At 40.5% G+C, this 22,759-nt stretch overlaps 1 protein-coding gene across 2 annotated transcripts in view; it reads right to left on the bottom strand.

Moving 5' to 3' along the window:
* Positions 1-22,759, bottom strand: part of PUDP (pseudouridine 5'-phosphatase) — a 343,821-nt gene that overhangs the window by 72,823 nt on the left and 248,239 nt on the right. Inside the window, exon 6 of one of the 2 annotated variants that reach the window (XM_064364539.1) lies at positions 20,201-20,241. The exons of the other annotated variant lie outside the window; for it this stretch is intronic. Coding sequence (XP_064220609.1) covers positions 20,216-20,241 — 26 coding nt within the window. The 3' untranslated portion in view covers positions 20,201-20,215. Of the gene's footprint in view, positions 1-20,200; positions 20,242-22,759 lie in introns of those variants that run through there. 2 annotated transcript variants of the gene reach the window in all.

Genomic DNA, 22,759 nt, shown 5'->3' with positions numbered 1-22,759 from the left:
CTGCCAATATTCAAGGGCAGGAGACGCAAACCCTGTCTCTTGATGGGAAGAGTGTTGTAAATTTGTTGCTATTTTGGAGTGAGGGTTGTTTTTTTAGAGACGGAATCTTTCTCTGTTGCCCGGGCTGGAGTGCATTGGTGCAATCATGGCTGTCTGCAGCCTCAAATTCCTGGGCTCATGCAATCCTCTTGCCTCAGCGTCGCTGGTGGCTAGGATTCTAGGCAGGTACCCCCATGTCTGGCTAATTTTTAAATTTTTTACGGAGACCTGGTCTTGCTATGTTGCCCAAGCTGGTCTCAAACTTCTGGTCTCATGTGGTCCTCCCATCTCAGCCTCCCAAATAAATTGTGTTTTAAAACCACCACAGTGGACTAGAGATCAGTCCCTTTACTACAAGGCGTGGCAAATCTATAGCACTATTTATGCTCAACAGCTCCTCATGGGATCAAGCTGAGGCTTCAGCTGTAATCAGATCTCTGTCTGCCTTCTCTCTCCACCCCCTCCTGCTTCCCTCATTTCCTGAGGGGTTTCTCCTCTGAGCCCTCCATCAATAAATCACCGGCCCATGAGTCCTCATCTCAGACTCTGCTTCTAGAGAATCTGACCTAAAACAGACTGTGAGGCTGGGAATCTTAAAAAATCAAAAGGGCAGTGGAATTTTAGATATTTTTCAGGGCTGTGGGGAATATATTTTGAAACAGGAAGTCTTTTTATCACTCCTTTTGAAAGATGCCAGCTATTCACAAGACCTGTTCTAATCACTTAGCCATATCCCTTCAAAGATGATGACTGCCACTGTTCCTATTGACCTGTTGTTCTTAAGAACCAAGGTACCAACTCAGGGGGACAGTATGATCAACACCCAAAGGCCAAAGGAAACATTATTGAATGTCCAGGTGCCAGCCAGGGTGACCAGTTGTCCTTGTTTGCTCTGGACTGAGAGGCTTCCTTGGATATGAGATTTTCAGTGTCAAAACCAGGAGATTCCCGCACAAACCAGGATAAATTTGATCACTGTGGGCAGTTTGCTTTTGTCTCTGGGATTTTGTCACCCTCATGTTAAAATCACTCTGCAGGAATGTGTTAGATTCCTAGGGCTGCCACAACAAAGAACCATGAACTGATGGCTTTCAAAAAAAAAGCCTACATTTATTTATCATACTTTTGGAGGCTAAAAGTCCAAGATTAAGGTACCAGAAGATTCAGCATCCGGTAAGGACAAACTTCCTGGTTCATAGACAGTGCCTTCTGGCTGTGTCTTCACATGATGGAAGGGGCAAGGGAGCTTTCTGGGGTCTCTTTCATAAGGGCACTGATCCCATTCATGAGGCTCCATCTTTATGACTTCATCACTTTTCCAGGCCCCATCTCCTAACACTATCACCTTGGGGGTTAGGTTTCAGCATCTGAATTTGCAGGGAGTAGACGGTTCCTTCTAAGGGCTGTGAGGCCTCTTTTCTTGGCTTGCACAAGGCTGTCTTCTACCAGCAAGTCTTCATTGTGCCTTCTCTTTATGTATATCTTGATGTCCAAATTTTCCCTTTTTATAAGGACACCAGTGTTATTACATTAGGGTCCATCTTAATGACCTCATTTTAACTTGATTACCCTCGTAAAGATGCCATCTCTGGGGCCAGGCACAGTGGCTCACATCTGTAATTTCAGCACTTTGGGAGGCCAAGGAGGGTGGATCACTTGAGGTCAGGAGTTTGAGACCAGCCTGGGCAACATGGTGAAACCCCATCTCTACTAAAAATACAAAAATTTTCCAGGCGTGGTGGTGGCTGCCTGTAATCCCAGCTACTCGGGAGGCTGAGGCAGGAGAATCACTTGAAACCAAGAAGCAGAGGTCTCAGTGAGCTGGGATTGCACCACTGCACTCAGGCTTGAGCAAAGGAGCAAGACTCCATTTCAAAAAAATTAAAAAAAAGACCCCATCTCTAAATATAAAGTTATATTCTGCAGTACTAGGGGTTAAGACTTCAACATATTATTTGGGATGGGGGAAGGTAAAATTCAATCCATAACCATAAAGGCTTTAACCAGTTAACTAAGTCAGGTAGCAGGAATTAGGGGGATGATCTAGCAGTCTGAGATATCCCCTGGCTGGAAGTTTGCAGATCCTATGACATATGGCTACATTAAAAATCAAATCAACCCAATTTGTCAACTGAATTACTTCCAGAGATGTCTAAATTAAGGCAGACACAAATACATCAGGTGGAAACAAACATTGTAAGTTCATAAGTAACAGAAAATCAGGAACTCCCAAGCATGAGAGAAATCCTGCCATGTGTTTCAGGAAGACTCAAATGGTGTAGCACTTTGGTCATCAAACTTTTTGTTTTTGTACAAATACTTTGAATTTTAACTTAGGGGCTCTTGGATCCATTCCTGGCTTTGTTATTTAATATTAACCAGCTTTGACTATGTGACCAACATCCTCACTGAACAAATAAAGGAGTAGCAAGAAATTACTATTTACTCTTTTAGTTCTAGGTTACTGTGAATCAAAGACAAATGCCAGTAACATATTTTTAAGAAAAAATTATTTCTTCTGGTTTACTAGATTCACACTGAGTAAAGATTTGCTTCAATAAATGGTAACATGGTCCTGGTCTAAAACCCTTTATTCATAATGAAACACTGAGTAGTTCGCCCTGAAACCATGAACAGGATTTCATTGACTAAATCTATGTTAAAATGGCTCATAGATTTTGTTTTTACAGAGTAAATCTATGAAATTGATCAGTATTATGATCAAATAATAAATTGGCAATTATATAATGTCATATCCTTTAAAAGTATGCTAGGTACAAAAACCTCAACTATATATTATACTCACCTGGTATTAGATTATCTGTCAGCCCCCGTAGGCAATAGGTAATTACCCACTTTTTACGAGCAGTATAAAAACTAGTTGTCATTCAGATTGATGGAGCAACCAATTTATTATTGTATGTTGCCATTACATCAAATTGCATTATATCCTGACGTAACCTAGGAACATACAGTCGTTTTTCCATTAAGCAATAACACTAATCAGAAAAATTAAGGTTTAAACACTTCTAGCAGAATTCAAGTAAATGCTCTGGTAAAGATTTTTTCAGCCTGGGAACACAGCAAAACCCCATCTCTACAAAAAATTAATACAAAAATTAGCCAGATGTGGTGGTGCATGCCTGTAATTGCAGCTACTTGGGAGACTGAGTTGGGAGAATGGTTTAAGCCCAGGAGTTCAAGGCTGCTGCGAGTGATGATCTGCAGATCATGCCACTGCACTCCAGCCTGGACACCAGAGAGAGACCCCATCTCTTTAAAAAAAATAATAATAACAACTTTTTTTTCCAACCTGAGCATGAATCACAAATGCTGACTATACATTCTACCTTTTTGCCCCATTTTGGGGGGGGTCTCATTCTATTACAGACTACAAAAATATTTTATCCACTTTATATGAAAGCTGCTTTCATAACTAACCCCTTAATATCTAGCAGTAAACATCCTTTCACAGAGAAAATAGAAGTCAAGAACCCCATCTGAGTATATTAATAGGGGTTCATTTATTATCGTTTGTTAAATGTCCCATAAATTGTTTCAGACCAAGTAGAGAGGAAACAGACCACCAGTTGAGATGTAAACATTTTGAAAAGATGAGCAGTTGTCTGCAGACAATTCTGTCACCAGTGTAGTCAGTCCAATTACTGCACTCTGTAGCATTCAGCTGCCCAGGAGAAAACTCAAATGGGGAAACTATAGGCTGTGTTTACACACGCCAAATGAAGTGTGAAGTTGTACCATGCTGGTGAAGTTGATCCATCTAGATGCCAATCAAATATTTTAAGTAAAAACAAGAAGTGTATCCTCTCTACTGACCAGGTGTGTTGCTAGCCATGTGGCTAAGTTTCCCACAGTGTCCTCTCCCTTGGATTAAATAAATATATTGTTACTATTGACTAATGTTTCTTTTGGGAAACTCAAACGATGCTTCCCTCTAGAAGGCATCTTTTCTCTAATAAATGATGTTCATTTGGATGTTAAAACCTAAATTTCAAAATCTGAAACCACCCTCCCTTTTCAGTCCAATGATGACTCAAAGTCTTAGAGCAAGAAACAAGCTGAGACAGTAAGAAGTATATGTGATTTTAAATACATTTCCTACACCTTCCAGCAATTAATCATTTACTTGAGTGCTTGTGCACTGCAAAATCAAATTTTTTAAATTTTATTTATTCTTAAATTTATTTTGTTTTACGTATTTTATTTTATTTTGTAGAGACAGTGTCTTGTTCTGTCATCCAGTCTGGAGTGCAGCAGCATAATCATGACTCACTGCAGCCCTGAACTCCCAGGTTTAAGCCATCCTCCCACCTTAGTCTCTCAAGTAGCTGGGACTACAGGTATGTGCCAACAGGCCTGGCTAATTTTTGCATTTTTTGTAAAGACAAAGTCTCCCTATGTTGCCCAGGCTGGTCTCGAACTCCCAGCCTCAAATGACTTTCCCCCCACCTCAGTCTCCCAAAGTGCTGACATTACAGGCAAAAGCCACTGCACTTGGCCCAAAGGGCTTTTAAAGGAAAATTGAATGTGGCAATGATATTCATCAGTTATACCTCTCACCTCCATCTCCCACACCTGAGCACACATTCCAACACTTTTGATTTTTTGTAACTGTGTTCATTGGGGTTCTGTTGCAAATAATAGGCACCACTCCAGCTGTTTTCTACAGAAAGGAATTAATGAAGAACATGATTAGGTCTCCAGGAAGGACTCCCAGACCAATGTTAACAAAAACAGCCCCTCCAGGGAAATTGCTGGTTTTGCCACAGGTGGGAGACTAGGAGGCTGTCCCTACAACTTCAATCAGAGCACCATTTCACCTTCCAGACCTTCCCTGGCATGACCACCCTTCTCCCCACCCGCCTCAACTCCTAATGCAGGTAGGTGTTAAGAGAATGCCTGATTGGTGGAGCTAAATCTCATCTGGAACCCTAGCTACAAGGGAGTCCAGGAAACGGCATTGTTAGCCTTCCGTTCTTTGCAGTACCAGACCACACACTTGAAGGATATGGAATAGATGCCAAGTCAGTAGGTTAACCACAGTTTCCCACAAAACTACTCCACAGGCAGGCTTATTCACTGCCAACATGTTTGTTATTTGAAAAGCAATACTATTTTATTATTATATAGTTACTTTTTCTAGTAAGTGGGATCATTTTAATCCATCTGCCTTTCAAATTGTATTATGTTAAAGCAGGCATAGTTATAAAGTTAAGTCCTGACACAATTATACAGATGATCATTGACTTTACAATCATTCAACTTATGATATTTTGACAGTACAATGATGTGAAAACAATATGCCTCCAGTAAAAACTATCCTTCGAGTGCCCATACAACCATTTTGTTTTTCACTTTTAATACAACAGTCAATGAATTACATGAGATATATAACATGTTATTATAAACCAGACTGTGTTAGATAATTTTGCCCAATTGTAGGCTAATGTGAGTGTTCTAAACATCTTTAAGGTAGGCTAGACTAAGCTATGATGCTCAGCAGGTTAGGTGTATTAAATGCATTTCAATTTCGAATATTTTCCACCTAAAATGGGTTTAGCAAGGTGTAATTCCATCATAAGTTGAGGAATATCTGTGTGTGTGTGTATGCACATATGTTTATAGTCACACACATATATATGTATATTTACGCACATATACATATATACATATAGAAATATATACACATATATATATAGATATATACATACATATACATATATGTGATCCATGGTCACACCACTGCACTCCATCCTGGAACATAGTGCAAGACCCTGCATCTAAAATGTTATATGTGTGTGTCTACACACATATGTACATGTATGTGTCTGTATGTAAATGTGTCTACATGTATATATGTCTATACATATACATGCTCATGTGCGTGTATGTTTCTATACATATATGTATGTATATGTATAGACATATACATATAGATGTGTCTACACACATGTATAGACACATATGTACATATGTGTGTACACACACACACAAATAACATTTTACATGCAGGGTTTTACTTTGTGGTCCAGGATGGAGTGCAGTGGTGTGATCATAGGTCACTGTAGCCTGGGACTCCTGGGTTCAAGTGATCCTCCCAAGTAGCTGAAACTACAGGCATATGCCACCATGCCTGGCTAATTTTTTAATTTTTTGAGGAAAGAGGGGTCTTGCTATGCTGACCAGGCTGGTCTTGAACTCCTGGCCTCCAGTGATGCTTTGGCCTTGGCCTCCCCAAGTATTGAGATTACAAGGATAAGCCATTACACCCAGCCAAGCATCTGTATATTTAAACTTCTGTACTTTTGGGTCCTCTTTCAGAGGACAACACTATCAATTATTCATCCTAACATAAAAAAGAATATGGAGCAGTTTTTAAGGAAATAGAAAGGCTACAGCACCAAAACTTCTCTCTGAACCTCATCTCTTAGACTTACGGGATCTGCAATATGGCAGAGGAACATGCAGTGCCAGGGCGGAGGAGGACCACAACGTGAGACTTTTCCTATGGTGTTATTGAGGAAGGATTAGATTTCCCTACAAGCACTCGCAGCAGGGTCTGGAGTGGAGAGGGGATGGTGCTGAGAGTCAACGATGAAGTCACAGCAGTCAGCCGATGAGCGTCATTGATTCAGCCAGTTCAATAAGCAATATCCACAGGCATCTATCAGAGAGCTCACAATGTCCCTGACAGGCAGGCACTTCCCAATGGCTGCAAAACCGTGACTAAGCTTGTTATGAGTAATTACTCAGCTGAGTATTTCATGTACAACAAAATCTCTTGAGAAGTTTTCTAAAATAAAGGTCTCAAGCCTCACCTCCCAAGATCCTGGGCTTGGGCTAGAGAACATGCCCCCCTTCCCCCAATTAATGCTGATAAAAGCAGGCAAAGTCTCTACTATAGAGAAGCTGGACAATGCCATGGGGGAGGCATAGGGACAGGAATTGAGGTTAGGCAAACCTTATGCAAAGCAAAAAAACAACCTTCTCCAGTTTATGATTTTTCTCTAGTTAGAAACTGGAGTTGCATTTTTGCAGGAGAAAAGGCATTTTCTAAAACTGGCTCGTACTTTTAGCTTTCAAACTTAAAGCTATTGGCATGGTGTACTGGAGAACCTACAGCCTTCTCCACACCCTTATAAAACGTAAGCACGCATGATTTTCAGGTATCATTTTGGGCCACTATTCTTTCTCAGAAAGGGCTGCTTTGCTTAGCTCAAGTTTAAATCAAAGATCAATGTTAATTTTTGTTGTATAAGTAATAGAATAAATATTATGTTTCTCTCTAAATCTGCTCATCTTCAATTATCATGAATAATACGAAATTCCTGCCAATGAAGTACCATGTAAGCCATCCTATATAAAACATTACTTAGTTTTCCTGTTGTTGTTTTTTTTGTTGTTGTTTGTTTGTTTGTGTCTTTTTTTTTTCCTAGAAAAAAGGTCTCAATCTGTTGCCCAGCCTGGGGTGTAGTGGCAAAATCTTAGCTCATTACAATGGCCTCAAGCAATCCTCCTGCCTCAGCCTCTCGGGTAGCTGGGATTACAGGTGCACACCACTATGCCTGGCTAAGTTTTAAAATTTTTTCATAGAGACAAGATCTCACTATGTCATCCAGGCTCGTTTCAAACTCCTGGTCTGAAGTGATCCTCCAGCCTTGGCCTCCCAAAGTGCTAGGATTACAGGCGTGAGCCACCACACCTGGTCTTCATGACTTTTCTTGATAGTGTACGTTACAAAGTTTTCAGCTGGATGAAATTTTGAGTTTTTAGTTAAGATTTCATAAGATATAATTTACATCCAGTAACACAGATGGCAATGCAGACCTGCTTCCAACAGTGGCAATAGCCGATTGGGTACAGACAGCAGTGTTTATTCTCCTTTCACTGCAGTGCACCTGATGAGCTCCTTGCACTAAAGATCAAGCAGTACTTTGCATAGAAGCACTCCTGGACATACACAAAGCATCAGAGCTATTGCTTAAAAGGCCGATTCCTGGCTCAATCTCAGCCTCCTCTCTTGTCAGGACACTTCACGAAGCAGTCATAAATGGTATGAGGACTTTGAAAAATAAATTTTCATGGTCAGTTTCATGGTGCAAAGTGTCTATTGAATAGCCTCCTAGATGGAAAAGAACTTTTCTAAATAAAAACTTAAGAGCATGTAACACATACCCTCAATCACTAGAGACGGTCTAAATTAATTCCTCATGGCCCATGACCATGCTGCCCCATGGTTACTGTTCTGCATGTAATGAGGGAAGAAGGCAGAGGCCAAATAGGATAATGCTCAAAAAGACTTCTGCATTGCAGTGTTCTGGGTGAAATGTCTGTGAGCCCCATTACTGTGCTAAGATTGGATTATGCTTGCATTAAAGCAGGATCATATGTGATTTTGCAGAATGGCCTTGAATTTTGTTGCTGTTGTTCCTCCCTCTGCCATGCAGCATGTGGTCTGGAAGTGAAGATGTAACAGACAGCCTAATTATACACACACACACACACACACACACACACACACGTATATCACATGCATTCAGTCCAATGCAAGAGCAACATTCAAGGGTTCTTTTCTTGAATCCTACCACTCACTATGGCATCTTGGGCAAGTCATTCCATATCTCTGGGTCTCAGTTTTCTCATTTGTGAAGCAGGTTCACTGTGCACAGATGACTTACTTGTCTGCATCCAGTGAGAGAGAGTACTCATGCACAGAGCAAGTAAAGTGGGTTTGTTACTTTCAAATAGGTAGCAAGAAACAATAGAAGCTGGGACTTCATAGCAAGCCACTCTTCCAAGGCTCAGAAAAGCTGCCCCGGGTGGATGGGGGTCTCTTCTGTGCATGACCAAGTAGCACTGAAGCTAAGAGACCCCGTAAATCAGCCTGCCATGGGTTTCATACCTGGGGCCATGGGACCCGCTGGGCTAAGGCATTGAAGGACATCCTGTTTCTACGAGGCAACTGGAACAGAGCCTGTACTGTTCTAGGTAACTTCCCCTTATCTCAAGATGTTGCATTCCCAGCACATTCTACAGTTATTCTTAAGGACTACAAGGGAAAAAGAGGGGAGAACCAAGACTATTCGAAGGACTGTCCTGCATCATTGAAAACAGATGAATTACAATTCAGTTAGAATGATGACGGAGTATTTAAGGTTTTTTGTTTTAATAGGTTTTGGGGGAGCAGGTGGTGTTTGGCTCCGTAAGTACTTTAGTGGTGATTTCTGAAATTTTGGTGCACCCATAATCCAAACAGTGTACACTGTATCCAATATGTAGTCTTTTATCCCTCATCTCCCTCCCACCATTTCCCCTGAGCCCCCAAAGTCCATCGCATCATTCTTGCGCCTTTGTGTCCTCATAGCTTAGCTCCCACTTATGAGTAAGAAGGTACGATACTTGGTTTTCCATTCCTGAGTTACCTCACTTAGAATAATGGTCTCCAGTTTCAACCAGGTTGCTGTGAATGCCATTGTCCTATCATTGAACATACTGTCCAGCCCAGAATTTAAGATTGTCCAAATGTCTACCCTTCAAATCTTACTGCCTTAGTTTACAAAAAGAGAGGGACTATGAAATAGATTTTGACATAATTAACTATTTCTTGTTTATTAATTTCTCAAGTAGCTTGGCACTAAGTTGCAATCTTATTCTTTGTCTGGTATAGAGCATACTGCAAGTCTATAATTCTTTTTAATACAAGATTTCTGTATGAACATGAACATTTAAGAAGTAATTTTAAAGCAAATGCCTATTCTAAATAATGGGCCTTACAGAGAATTGGAAAATAACAGAGGACTGTGTTATTTTTTACTGTCAGAAGACTAGAATTACAGTCCTGTATCTGCCATCTACTATATCATTCATTCGTCTGTTTATTCATTCAATAATTTAACAAATATAGATTAACCACCTACCCTGTACTAGAAACTGGTTAAGTTCTGTGCACATACCTGTGAAGAGCATGGTCTCTTCTCTCGTGAACCTTGTATTTTGGCAGAGAAAAAGATAATAAATAAACAAACTGGAATGTATTATTAGAAAATGAAACTTTACCTTTTGTTTGGATTTGAGTCTGCCAGGACACAATTTGCAAAATGAAAACTTGAACTAGAAGTCTGGGCTTTTTTCAGTAGTCAGAGAATCCACACACTATACATACAGAGTTACATGGTCAACGATCTCAGGGTCAGTGGGCTCATGTAGAGTTTACGTAAGCAGACTGAATTTCCTATTACAAACACACTCCACAACTTAAGACAGCAAGTGCAATTTTTATAATGAGCAGTTTTCAAGCATATGTCGTTAAACTACAGCAAGGCTCACTTCAGATCATCAGCAACCTAGGAAGAGCATCCTGTAAGTAAAGACCGGAGTTTGTCTAGTTCAGACCTAACACCTTCCTCCCAACAGTCTCTCTGTTTATAAAGTTTTACTGGAATTATTAATACTCTCTGGTCCAATGGTTCTTAGAGTGGATTCACCAAGCTCAGGGTGTTTGCAGAGATATCCCTTGGTGAGTGGGAAGGAAATGTGAGGGTTTCCACTTTGTATCTCATAAATAGTAAATAGTAATAATTCAGGTCCAGATTAATGCTTCCTCTCTCATGCAAGATGCAAGATGTGATGGGGCTCCCCAGTAGGCATAGGAGTGCCTCACTTGTTTTCACTCATTTTTATTTTCAGCAAATTGCAACCCTTCGTTGTTAACAAGTGCATGCTTGAGACAATTCACTGGTGATGCTACCTGGGTTTAAGTATATTAATTCTCACAAAATGGGTGACTGACTTAAAGCCCCTACAAAGAAACCGAGAGTGAACTTGGTACGGATCACACAAGCACAAGGAGGCAACGCATCACCTAACTCTTGTCAGCGCATTTTCAAATGAAAGGCATCGACTCTCCAATAAAATCTGATAAAATCTTAGCTCCCACTCCAAACAAAGTCTGAATTTTCTGGAAGACTATATAACAGAGTAATCTGCATCTGCTATCATGACAGAGGAATCTCACCACTCCTGTATTTTGTATCACGTGAGACATTCGATAACAGTCGGATATGTTTATAATTTACAAATAATATTAGGTTGGTGCTAAATTAATTGAGGTTTTTGCCATTATTTTCAATGGTGAAAACTGCAATTACTTTAGCACCAACTTAATAGATAAGCACGGGAAAGTGTTATTGTTTTATCATGGGAATGCATGACCACAAAAGTCTGGAAAGTGATAGTCTAGCCACTCCCCTTCTCTTGATTAAGAAACGTAATGGTTAGCAATCCCCTTTGAATGTCATGGCTGTCTGTTTGAGAAGAAACATATGAAACTGATGTTATGCAACCATCTTGTGGGAGGCACAAAAAGGTAATTTCATGTGATCCAACCTATCGAATACAATTTGGCTTTTCTATTTTTATTAAGAAATTAATTCTTGCAGTGTGGGATAATGACATCAGGAGTAGTCATGAGTGGTGCTCAAGGCAATAAAGAAAATCCAACTGGGTGTCAGGAAAGACAACCCCTATATCAGGGATCCCTGGGGTGGAGATGGGAACAAAGATGGAAATGTGGAAGGGATCTAGTTATGCAAATATCCAGTGGGATGATGATGCAAGCAGAAGGAGCAGCTGTGACCAGAGTCCTGCAGCCAGACTGGGGCTGGTTTGGGTCGCTATGTCCGGAGTGATGGGTCCAGGGCAGGGGGATCCATCAGGATTCTGGGCAAGACAGGCCACCTAAGAAAAGCAGGCAGGCCATGGAGGCTGAATTTCATCCTGTGGACAGAGGGTGTTGGGTAGGATAGGGCTGGCTCTGCCTAAGACTGTGGGCACTGACATCCCTTCCAGAAGCCTCGGTTTCTTCTATGCTGTGAGGATAATACCCACTTCACAGGATTACTGTGAACCAGACACATCCTTAAAGGTAACTGCCCCCACGTCTGGCACAATGTGGGCATCCAGCCAGCAAACATCAATTCCCTCCCTTCTTTGGTGGACTACATCAATCGCTTTTTCCAATTTTTTTCAATTTTCATGGGAGTAACTATTTAAAGAAGGTGACTTTAAAATATTTTAAATCGGGCTGGGCATAGTGGCTCATGCCTGTAATCCCAGCACTTTGAGAGGCCAAAGCGGGTGGATCACTTGAGGTCAGGAGTTTGAGACCAGACTGGCCAACATGATGAAACCCCCATCTCTACTAAAAATATAAAAATTGGCCGGGCGTGGTGGTGCTCACCTGTAGTCACAGCTACTTGGGAGTCTGAGACAAGAGAATTGCTTGAACCCGGGAGGTGGAGGTTGCAGTGAGCCGAAATCAAGCCACTGCACTCCAGCCTGGGCGACAGAGCAAGACCTTGTCTCAACAACAACAACAACAACAACAAAATTTTAAACAATCTGCATAAATGCCAAGTAAGAATTTTGTCTCATTTATACTATTACACAAGAGGTAGGCAATGATTAATAACTAAATATTCTACAAGTAGAGACTTTCCGAAATTTTTTAAATTAATAAAGTAAAAATGAACAAATGGAAAAATTATCTCATAATTATTGTGCTTTGTATTCTATTTCCTAGTGCTCAGCTTTCCTTAACTTATTAATGGCTATAAGTAATAGAGGTAGTATTCATAGGTATTAGTAAATCAATTTTGTCCATATTTTTTATATATATATATATTATTGCACTTTAAGTTCTGGGGTGCGTGTGCAGAACATGCAGGATTGTTGCTGATTTTTAAAGTTAATTCTTATGTTCGTTTCACACTTTCCTTTTTACTCTTACTGTGAGTGCTTCTGTTGACACTTAAACAATGAGTTTTGAGAAAGGCACTTGGCATAATTCCATCTTTCCTTTCTTTTAAGAAATATACCCAAGCTAGTGTTTCAAAATGAGGACATCCTCTTCAGAGTAGTTACCTTTGGAAGGGAGTCACTGTGCCCAAATGTTTATCTATTAGCATCACCCATAGAGTGTTTCCAAGGTGCATACTATCACCACTTTGGGGCAATGGGCTAGGATGTAAGCCTCATGACAGAAAAGACTATGCTGATCGCATCTTTGCGCATTCTCACCAAAACCAGAATTAATCTCTATCTTTATTGCCAGAATTGGATGCAATTATTTGAGTGATACAAAAAAGCAAATTGATCCCCTAAGAAGATCATTCACCATGGAGAATGTTACAATAGAAACAAAGTCACCAACATGAAAGACCTGCTCTATTCAGCACTATTGCCCTGTGGCTCTCCCACCCAAAGACTAAGCCCAGAACCAGGTACAATGTCGGCATTCCAATGCTGAAAAGCACTGGCCAACAAGGAAGTCACATGAAACTTCCCATCACTGCAGAATTTTCTGGATTAAATTGTTGGGGTCCGTGAGATCGGCACGTCTGCCAGGGATCTCTTGACCAGCAAGAGGGTCCTAATACCTGGAAGAGAGAGTGCGCGGAAGAAAAGAGAGATAGAGAAAGAAATGGGTCTGGAGGTCTGATAAAAGCTATGCTCAGATCAGCGATTTATTCTTTGTGCACAGTTGCTTATATATGTTTTTTCATACAGTGTCTGACGTAGGTCCCATTACAAAAGTTTTATCAGAAGGGAACAGAAAATTACAAAGTAAGTATGGGAGGGGGTAGCATACAGGTTAAGCTAAAGATCACTGAACCCAAAACAAACAAAAGATTCTAATCCTATTAAGATTCTTATCCTCTTATCAATGACTACAGTTACAGTAAACAACATCAAGGCGAGCAATAATTTGAGGGGTAGCATTTTTCTAGTAACATGTGAGCGATCACGGGATTTAGTGAATGCAGGTAGACAGAGTCATAAAACCAGCCCAGAATGGGAACTTCAAGAGACAATAGTCTCATAGATAATCACGCAGGCCTCACCCAGACATGCCATTAGCTCAGTGGATCAAGAATAGGCTTCTGCAAACTCAGGCCTCTATCACTTCCTTCTTTTTTCCTCAGCTCGACTGCCCTCAGCGTGGGGAGAATATGTCTGGGCTCTAACTCCGTCATGGCGGAGACACGGAGGGGTCTCTACGCTGGTGGAGCGATCTCCATATTAAATATCCAGTATTGGTTTTCCAAAGTGACCACTTTGAAAGGAATAAGGGTTTTATGAACATCTGTGCTGCAATGTGGCTTGGTCCAACCCAGTAAGGGTTTCTGGATAGTCCCATATGCTGCTCCCAGATCATACTGAGATGGCATTAAGTGAGCACAAAACCAAAAATCTAGGATGAAGGAGGTGGAAAATTTCCAGGTGGTCATTGGTGATAACATGAAAATGAGATTCCTGCAATATGGAGAAGAAGCTGACATAGATAAATCAGTACAGAACAGCTGTGCCTTAGATGTCACAGAAATGCTCACAGAGACGGGAAATAGGAAAGTTACAGTTGTTTTCCTTTTTTAAAGCAGTGGAAAAAAACTTTGAGAACTTAAGAGTCCAAGTCAATGAATGTTTGAGTGTCTTCTAACCGCAGTCCCTGTACTAGGTGCTAGGTAGCTGCTATCTCTATCTCTACGGAGCCTGTAGTCTCCTTTGGAAGACACATAATCAAGGTTACCTTTTACAAATAGCGATCTATGACAATGCATGAGACAGAAGAAGATTAAAATTTTCTCCTCTGGTGGTGGAGTTTTGTATCTACTGAAGAGCAGTTTGAAACAGGTCTAGACTTTGATGTACTCATGAGAAGAGAGAGTTTCAGGTTATTTCTAAAGGGTGTTTTCAAAACAAATCATGGCACTCAACAAGCTTCCTCTTTCCTCCTACCCAACATAAACCTTAAGGGGGATCATCCAACGGTCCCTGTTCATAACAGCCCAGACGCCAAACCTAGCCCACCACCTGTTTTTGTCCATCAAATTTTGCTGGAATCCAGCCTTACTCATTGGTTTGCACAGTGTCTGTGCTATTTCCATACTACATTGGCAGTGAGTAGTTAAGACAGGAACTGTACAGCTGCTAAACCAACAAAATTGCCTGTCTGTCCCTTTACAGAAAGAGTTGGCCAACCCTTACCTGTATAATAGCAGCATATATTGCAGAAAAAAGAAACAAAGGCTCAGAACTATACATTAGGTGTAGCAGGTGTAAGGTGATATTGCAACACCAAACAAACAAATGGAACTAAATACAGAAATATCGTTACACTTTTCTTTAAGTTTGCCATCAAGTTGCTTTCTAAGAATGTGTGGAATGGCTTTTTGTAATGTATAATTGATCACTTAAACTTTCGAAGACATGAAATTCCAACTGTTTTTTGCTGTAAAAACATTTCTATTGTGTCTTGGCCTTCCTGTGAAGCAGAGAAACAGAAACATCGTCTATGTTGTATTGCTATCACAGTTCCCTGGCCATCTGCAACTAACTGTAAAATAAACAGCTATCCAGAAGTACCTATGCAAATATGAGCTCATTCTTCTACTGATACAATTTGCATTAAGCTGAATCATTTCCCAGAATAAATTCCAAGGGTATATCATTTTAAACTCCAATTATGGCAGTTGTTCTAAAATGGGTCTATCCACAAAAGAGGCAAGTCCTTTACTAATTCACTCAAAATTTTTCACAAGGCTGATAATTGAAGTTCTAGAGGCAATGTCTTTAATTATAATGCCACCTGTCTTGATATCAGATGAACTGTTTACTTTGGAAATAACAGTAAAAAAGGTTAATTTTTCTTTCAAGGAAATTTTCAAAAGCATCATAGAAATGTGGATATAAACTATTTCCCTCTGCATTTATAATAGGCACTCATGGTCCAAGAAATTCTTTTCATTGACAATTGGCAGACTTCTCTGAGCAAGGTTTATCTCTTTATTTTTGGATGGATTTGGATTCTAGTTTTGTAACTCACTAAAAAGCACCCCTTTCTAGTGTGCTGAGCTAATACAAGGACAACAGAACGAATAAATCCAAGATACAAAGAGTTGAACAAGGACTACAAAATCCCTATGTCTCTTTTATAATTAAAAATTGAGTACTCAGAATCGTATCATTTAGCTAAACCGTTGTCTGATAGAGTGCAAGTGTTTTATGAAACAGCCTTGCATTGCAGAAAAATACAGTTGATGATATTTCTTGAAATTAGAAATGCATTTTCTGCATCACGATTGTACTAGGAGGATCTTAGTTTCTCAAAAGTGGCAAGGGGTAGTTAAAGAAAAATGCAGCTCCAAATATTTATATATATATGATATTATATATAATATAAATTACATATACAATTTATGTGACAAATTATATATGTATATATATTAATTATAATTAAATATATTATATATATTATATGTATTATGTAATATATTAATTATGATATATTAGTTATATGTGCATTTCCAAATGTGCTCTTACCTCTTGTTGGTATAGGTTTAAAGACTTTTTGGACTGACTCCTTGAAAGAAACCTTCTTGAATTGTTTTCTTAATGGTAGAAATATCTTGATGGCTTCATGGTAAATTAAGATGTAGAAAGAGAGCCCTATCAAGGCAGGACCCCTCAACACTGGCAGAACATAAGACTCTCTTGGAGAGGTTTTTTAATCCTGATGCCCAGGCCACATCCTGACCCAGCTGCACCTGAATCTCTATGGATAGGTCTCAGGCGTGAGCTTTTTTTCACATTCCAACCATCAAGTTGGAGTACCCTGGACAGAAATAAATCACAGCCATCAAACTTAAAGGCCATGAATAGAATATATAGTAAGGGACAGATGCATTAGAAAGGGTCTCAGCAAATGAGCATCAGTCATCTAGTAACAACGCCTTGTTAAAAATACAACTTCAAAACCATTTGTTTGAAATCCACATCTTTACCTTCACCCTGTGGCCAAGACTTTTGAGTACCTAGCAACATGGCAAAGTCAGTCATTTGTCAGCTTTCTGCCAAATTTGGGAACTGCAATATGATAGTGTGGAAGGGGGGTTGCCTTTTGGGAAACACACTTTGGAATTTTATAGGAACAGGTTCTGAAAAGTCAAAAATATGGGGTAAGAAGCTGAGCTCAGAGACAGAGCAGTCTTACCCAAACCGAAGTTAGAGACTGACAACCGTCTGCAGTCAGTCCTCTGGAAAACATACCTGTGGCCACATTAACCTGAAATGTGCTCTTTTTGAGACAGAGAAAACAATCATTCCAAAATATTAGTAATTGTTACTTGACTAAAGTTTGAACATCAAGACCGTGTATTAAAATTCATTTCTAGAGGCCATTCTAAGAATAATTCCTGGAAGTTGCCACGCTACTAATATGGAATGCTGTACGATAATGGTTGACTGCCTCCCTTCAATTTTGTGGAGAAAGAACACTACATTAAATCTGATTTAAGTGGCCCCAAAAAAGGTAATTGACCACATGTGGGTGAACATTTTTTTTATCAAGAGGAAATTTGGGCTTGGTGCAGTGGCTCACGCCTGTAATCCCGGCACTCTGGAAGGCCGAGGTGGGCGGATCACCTGAGGGCAGGTGTTCAAAACCAGCCTGGCCAATGTGGCAAAATCCCATTTCTACTAAAAAAATAAAAATAAAAAAAATTAGCTGGACGTGGTGGTGCATATCTGTAGTCCAAGCTACTCAGGAGACTGAGGCAGAAGAATCGGTTGAACCTGGGAGGTGGAGGTTGTAGTGAGCCGAGATTTTGCCACTGCACTCCAGCCTGGGCGACAGAGTGAGACTCCATCTCAAAAAAGAAAAAAAAAAGAGAGAGGAAATTTGTTCTGCAAGCATAGAATTCACAAGAAGAGGTGTTGTGTGTGGTTGACAGTGTCTAGTATCCTCATTAATGACTTCAGAGAGCTGCCAGTGACTGAATGTGGCAGAGGACAGAAATCTCATGTTGTGGCTATGTGTAAAGCAGAACGGTCCTTCCAGAAACAGTGCTTCCAAATTACATTTTAAGAATGCCCAGTCATTTGCTGGCCAGATCACCCCTGATGAGATATTGCACTATCAACAGGAAGACACCGTTGAATGCATTCTGGACAAAAGACAGGTCTGAGAGTTCACGTGGATTCTGGCAAGGTAAATGCATGATTTGGCCACTGGCTCAGAAACCAGAGTTTTGGAAATATAAGAAGAAATTAAACATGACTTACGGATCTAATTACCCAGGACACACACTGTGAATCATTACACAAGATGCATTCTCCATACAAGGCATTGCCGGATGTAAATGTGACTCCAACTCATTATATTCCTGTCTTCAGAGGCAAACATACTGTTTGCTGGATTTTTTTCCTCTCTGCATGAATGTGACAGGGAATATAAGCGTGCCTTTAGTTCTTGTATATTTGTGATGTTTTCTGATTCTCCCTCTCTCCCTCCATCTTAATTGACATTTTCCTTTATCTTGCTTTTTATTTTATCTTACTTTTATTTTTTGTAGAGATGAGTTCTCGCCATGTTTCCCAGGCTGGTCTTGAACTCCTGGGCTCAAGCCTTCCTCCCACCTCAGCCTCTCAAAGTGCTGGGATTACAGGCACGAGCCACTGAGCCCAACACACATTTTCCTTTATCTTTCTATTGAATTGGATAGGATTGATCAGCATGCCTTTGAAATTCTCTTCTGGCTTGTCATGGAACATTTTGGCTTCATGGACTCTAACTCAGTACCTTGCATACTCCATAAATATGTGTTGGATTGATGAATGAATAAAGTAATTCATTAATTATCCTTTTTTTTTTCATATTCTTCTCCTACCTGTCTTCTTTGTTTTACCTGTATTGGCTTAATTACCACTTCCTTTACATAATCTCTAGACAGTTCTCAAGATTCCTCATGCGGCTGTTTTCCCATCTTTGGAGACCTCATCTGTTCTCATTTGATGACGTTATGATGAGCAGAATGGGTGGGTGCAAAGATCTACTACAGTAAACAGAGAACAAGGGCAGGAGTCATCTGCATGGGCTGTGAGGAAACCGGTATAACTGGGGAGTGTGAGCAGATGGGATTTGAGACATGATTTGCTAAGCTGGGAGGTCACTTCTAAGCAGTACAGGAGGTAGCTAGATACTACAGGTGAGCACAGTTATGAAAGGTAAAACAAGCAGTAACCAGGGTAGCAAGCTAAGATGGGAGTTTGGTTAATCAAGGCTGGAAGGCTGGTTAGCAAGCTAAGATGGAAGTTTAGTTAATCAAGGCTGGGAAGACAAGAGAAAATACAGCATGCATGTCAGAGGTATGGTTACCACATGCCAGATTCCACAGGGCATATTCTGCCCGGCATTGACCCAGGACCCCACTGTGGCAGACCAGGCATGCATCTCCCTTGAAGAAATACACAAGGCAAAGATTCCACTATAATTTTCAGCCTTTAACTATTCATTGGTGGAACTATTGCTCTTCAAATACCCTGGACATTTAGAATTTAGCCTTCTCCCATCACCTTAAGTAACCTATATCTAAACTCACACACTGCTGATTCTCATTGAGTCTTAGCAAACTCTCCTTTTCAGTAAAACTTATTTAGAACCCAAAAATCAATATCTACAGCAGTTTTGAGGTCATTTGCTGGCAAATGCAGAGCAGTGAAAAATTCTAGTCACCCGATGCATAGGTTCACAGCTGAGGTTGAATAAGGGGACACTTTGCCTTCTTGTTTTAGCCCTCAGACCCAAAACAAGTAACCTTTTTATTTCAATATAGTGGCACATTTTCCACATTTTTGTGCTCTTTGTTGGTGAATTTCCTTGTTTGAAACAGCTCCCAGGAGCAGACTGCTGCAGTGTTGTCTAGTGTTCCCCAGTTCAAGAAGGCTGGGATGTGCAGTACTGGGAAAATATATGTTAGAGACACTTTGTTCAGGATGAGCCATAGTGTTGTCGGCTGTGGAGTCCACGTGAATAAATCAACAATATACATGGCACAAAGTGTCTTTAAATGGAAATGTAGTCCAGGCCCAATGGTGGCTAATGCCTGTAGTGCCAGCACTTTGACAGGCTGAGGTGGGAGGATCACCAGAAGCAAGGAGATCAAGACCATCCTGGGCCACATAATGAGGCCTCATCTCTACAAAAAAAAAAAAAAAAAAAAATAGCAGGGCATGGAGGCACACACCTGTAGTATTCCAGCTACTCAAGAGGCCAAGGTGGAAGGATCACTTGAGCTCAGGAGTTGGAGGCTGCAGTGAGCTATGATTGCATCATTACAGTCCAGCCTGGGGACAGAGAGAGACCTTGTGTCAATAAATAAGTAAATAAATAAATCAACATAAATACACATAAAACAATTGTTATGTATTGATCAGTTGATGAAAATGTAACCAGAGGCTCACAGGAATTTAACTCTATATCTTCTTCCCCTAGGAGCAATATTCAATATTTGTTAATTCAGTGTTTGGGATAACATATAGAGCATCACTTCCATGAATAACAAGAATCAACTGTGCTCCATTTTCCTAGCATTTGTTTCCCGACCCCCTCCGCTCAGGTGCAGCCTGTCTTTCATTGCTATGCCTTCTTTCACCTGCAAGCTGACACATGGTTTCTACAGTTCTTGATGGGCTGTCTGCCTTCCCCTTTCTTTCTATTCTCAAAGCAATCCTCCCTTCCCAGAATCTATTTGATAGCTGAATCATTGCCATCTGATAGGAGTTGTTCTCCCCAGCTCCCAACTCCTATCTCCTCTCTGTCAGCCTGTAGAAGTCATTGCCCTCTGCCCTTGCATAAGCCATTGCCCTCTGCCTTGGATGAGTCATTGCCCTCTGCCTTTGGACAAGCCATTAACTTCTGCTCTTAGCATCCTCCACCTTCCCTTCCACCCAGTGAGATGTATCACCATCTGTAGAGTGCAGTGAAAGGGACACCTCTTCCATGAAGACCTCTATGGTTCCTACCTTCCACTTTTCCTTATCCCCATACTCTCAGAGGTCCTGTGATCCAAGGCACTGATGTAATAAACTAACAAAGTCAACTTTCTTAACCAAGTCAACTTCCTCATCAATTTGGATGGATCCCATGGCCAAGCACCTTTCATGAGAAAAACTGGTAACCTCTTTGTGCTTCTTGGTATTGTCCAAGGCACTCAGCACAGTTGCTGACTGAACTTTGCTCCTGCTTCCATCAAACTGAGACTTCCTACAATTAGGGTTGTAGCACAAAATACAGATACTCATTTGCATTTCAATTTCAGGTAAACAACAGATGCATTTTTTAGAATGAGTCTGTCTCAAATATTGCTTGAGATATATTTGTACTTAAAAATGATTTGTCCTTCATATAAAACTCAAATTAAATGTGGTGTTCTATATAAGCATTTGTCAAGTCTGGTAACTCTACTGCTATGGACTGAGTTGTGCCCCCCAACAAAATTCTTAAGTTGGAGCCTGTATTAGTCTGTCCTCATGCTGCTGATAAAGTCATACCCAAGATTGGGTAATTTATAAAGAAAAAGAGGTTTAATGAACTCACAGTTCCACCTGGCTGGGGAGGCCTCATGATCATGGTGGAAGGCAAAAGGCACATCTTACATGGCTGCAGACAAGAGGGAGTTTGTGCAAGGAAACTCCCCTTTACAAAACCATCAGATCTCATGATACTTGTTCACTATCATGAGAACAACACAGGACAGACCCGCCCCTATGATTCAATTACCTCCCACTGTGTCCCTCCCATGACACATGGGAATTGTGGGAGCTACAACTCAAGATAAGATTTGAGTGGGGACACGGCCAAACCATATCAGAGCCGTAACCTTCAATGTGGCTGTATTTGGAGACAGGGTCTATGAGAAAGTCATAAAGGTTCAATGAAGTCATAAGGGTGGGGCTCTAATTCTACAGGATTAATGAGCTTACAAGAAGAGGAACAGATAGCAGATCTCTCTCTTTCCACCATGTGAGAGGGCACAGCAAGAAAGTAGCCCATATGCAAGCCAGGAAGGGAGCCCTCACCAGAAACCAACTCTACTGACCCTTGGTCTTGGACTTTCAGCTTCCAGAACTGTGAGAAAACAAATATCTGATGTTTAAGGCACTCAGTCTGTGGTAGTTTTTTATGGCAGCCTGTGCTGACTTATATATCTATCGGCAATTTTTAAATTTTTGCTATATTATTGGGGAAAAAACTACTTTATAAGGAATACAAAAGTAGCAGATGTCTAGCTTCTTAACTGTGAAGAGGGGGCATACACAATTAAGAGGTTTAAACCTTAGTGAGGAAATTATTATCAAACGCAAATGTATACAAAGCAATCTGTTAATATCATGGCTGAGGAGACACAAAATGTGCTCCAAGTCAGGTTAGATGAATTGATGTTGATGCCAAGGACGTGACCTTCAACACGATTTTGAAGAAAGAGAGAACCAGATTTTTAGAGGAGTCAAGGAAAGCAGGTGAACAAATGCCCTGGAGAAGCTAATGTTGTAGAAATGACCACATGAATTCGTCCATGTCTTCCCTTCCACTTCACTGTCACTGATGTGTTACTGTTTGTTTTTACCATTTCCCCCTAAAATATCAAGAAGAGTGTTCATGGATTGTGAATTACAAAGCCTGATATAATTAGTCACAAGGGAATATTATTAGTCCTTTTGCAAGCATCTGCAAGGGCCAGGGAAATAAAAGTACTTCCTTGTCAGAAAACGGCATGGAAGTAATTAATCACTATATGGCAGTATTTATGCATGCTGTGAAGATGATTCCCTAGGATGAAAATTCCTATTGGTAATATTATTC

Source organism: Aotus nancymaae, unplaced genomic scaffold, assembly GCF_030222135.1.
Source record: "Aotus nancymaae isolate 86718 unplaced genomic scaffold, 86718_ANA_hifiasm-v0.15.2.pri h1tg000058l, whole genome shotgun sequence".
NCBI classification, from domain to species: Eukaryota; Metazoa; Chordata; class Mammalia; order Primates; family Aotidae; genus Aotus; species Aotus nancymaae.
Note: the sequence above shows the minus strand (reverse complement) of the source record. Positions and strands in the feature narration are given on the sequence as shown.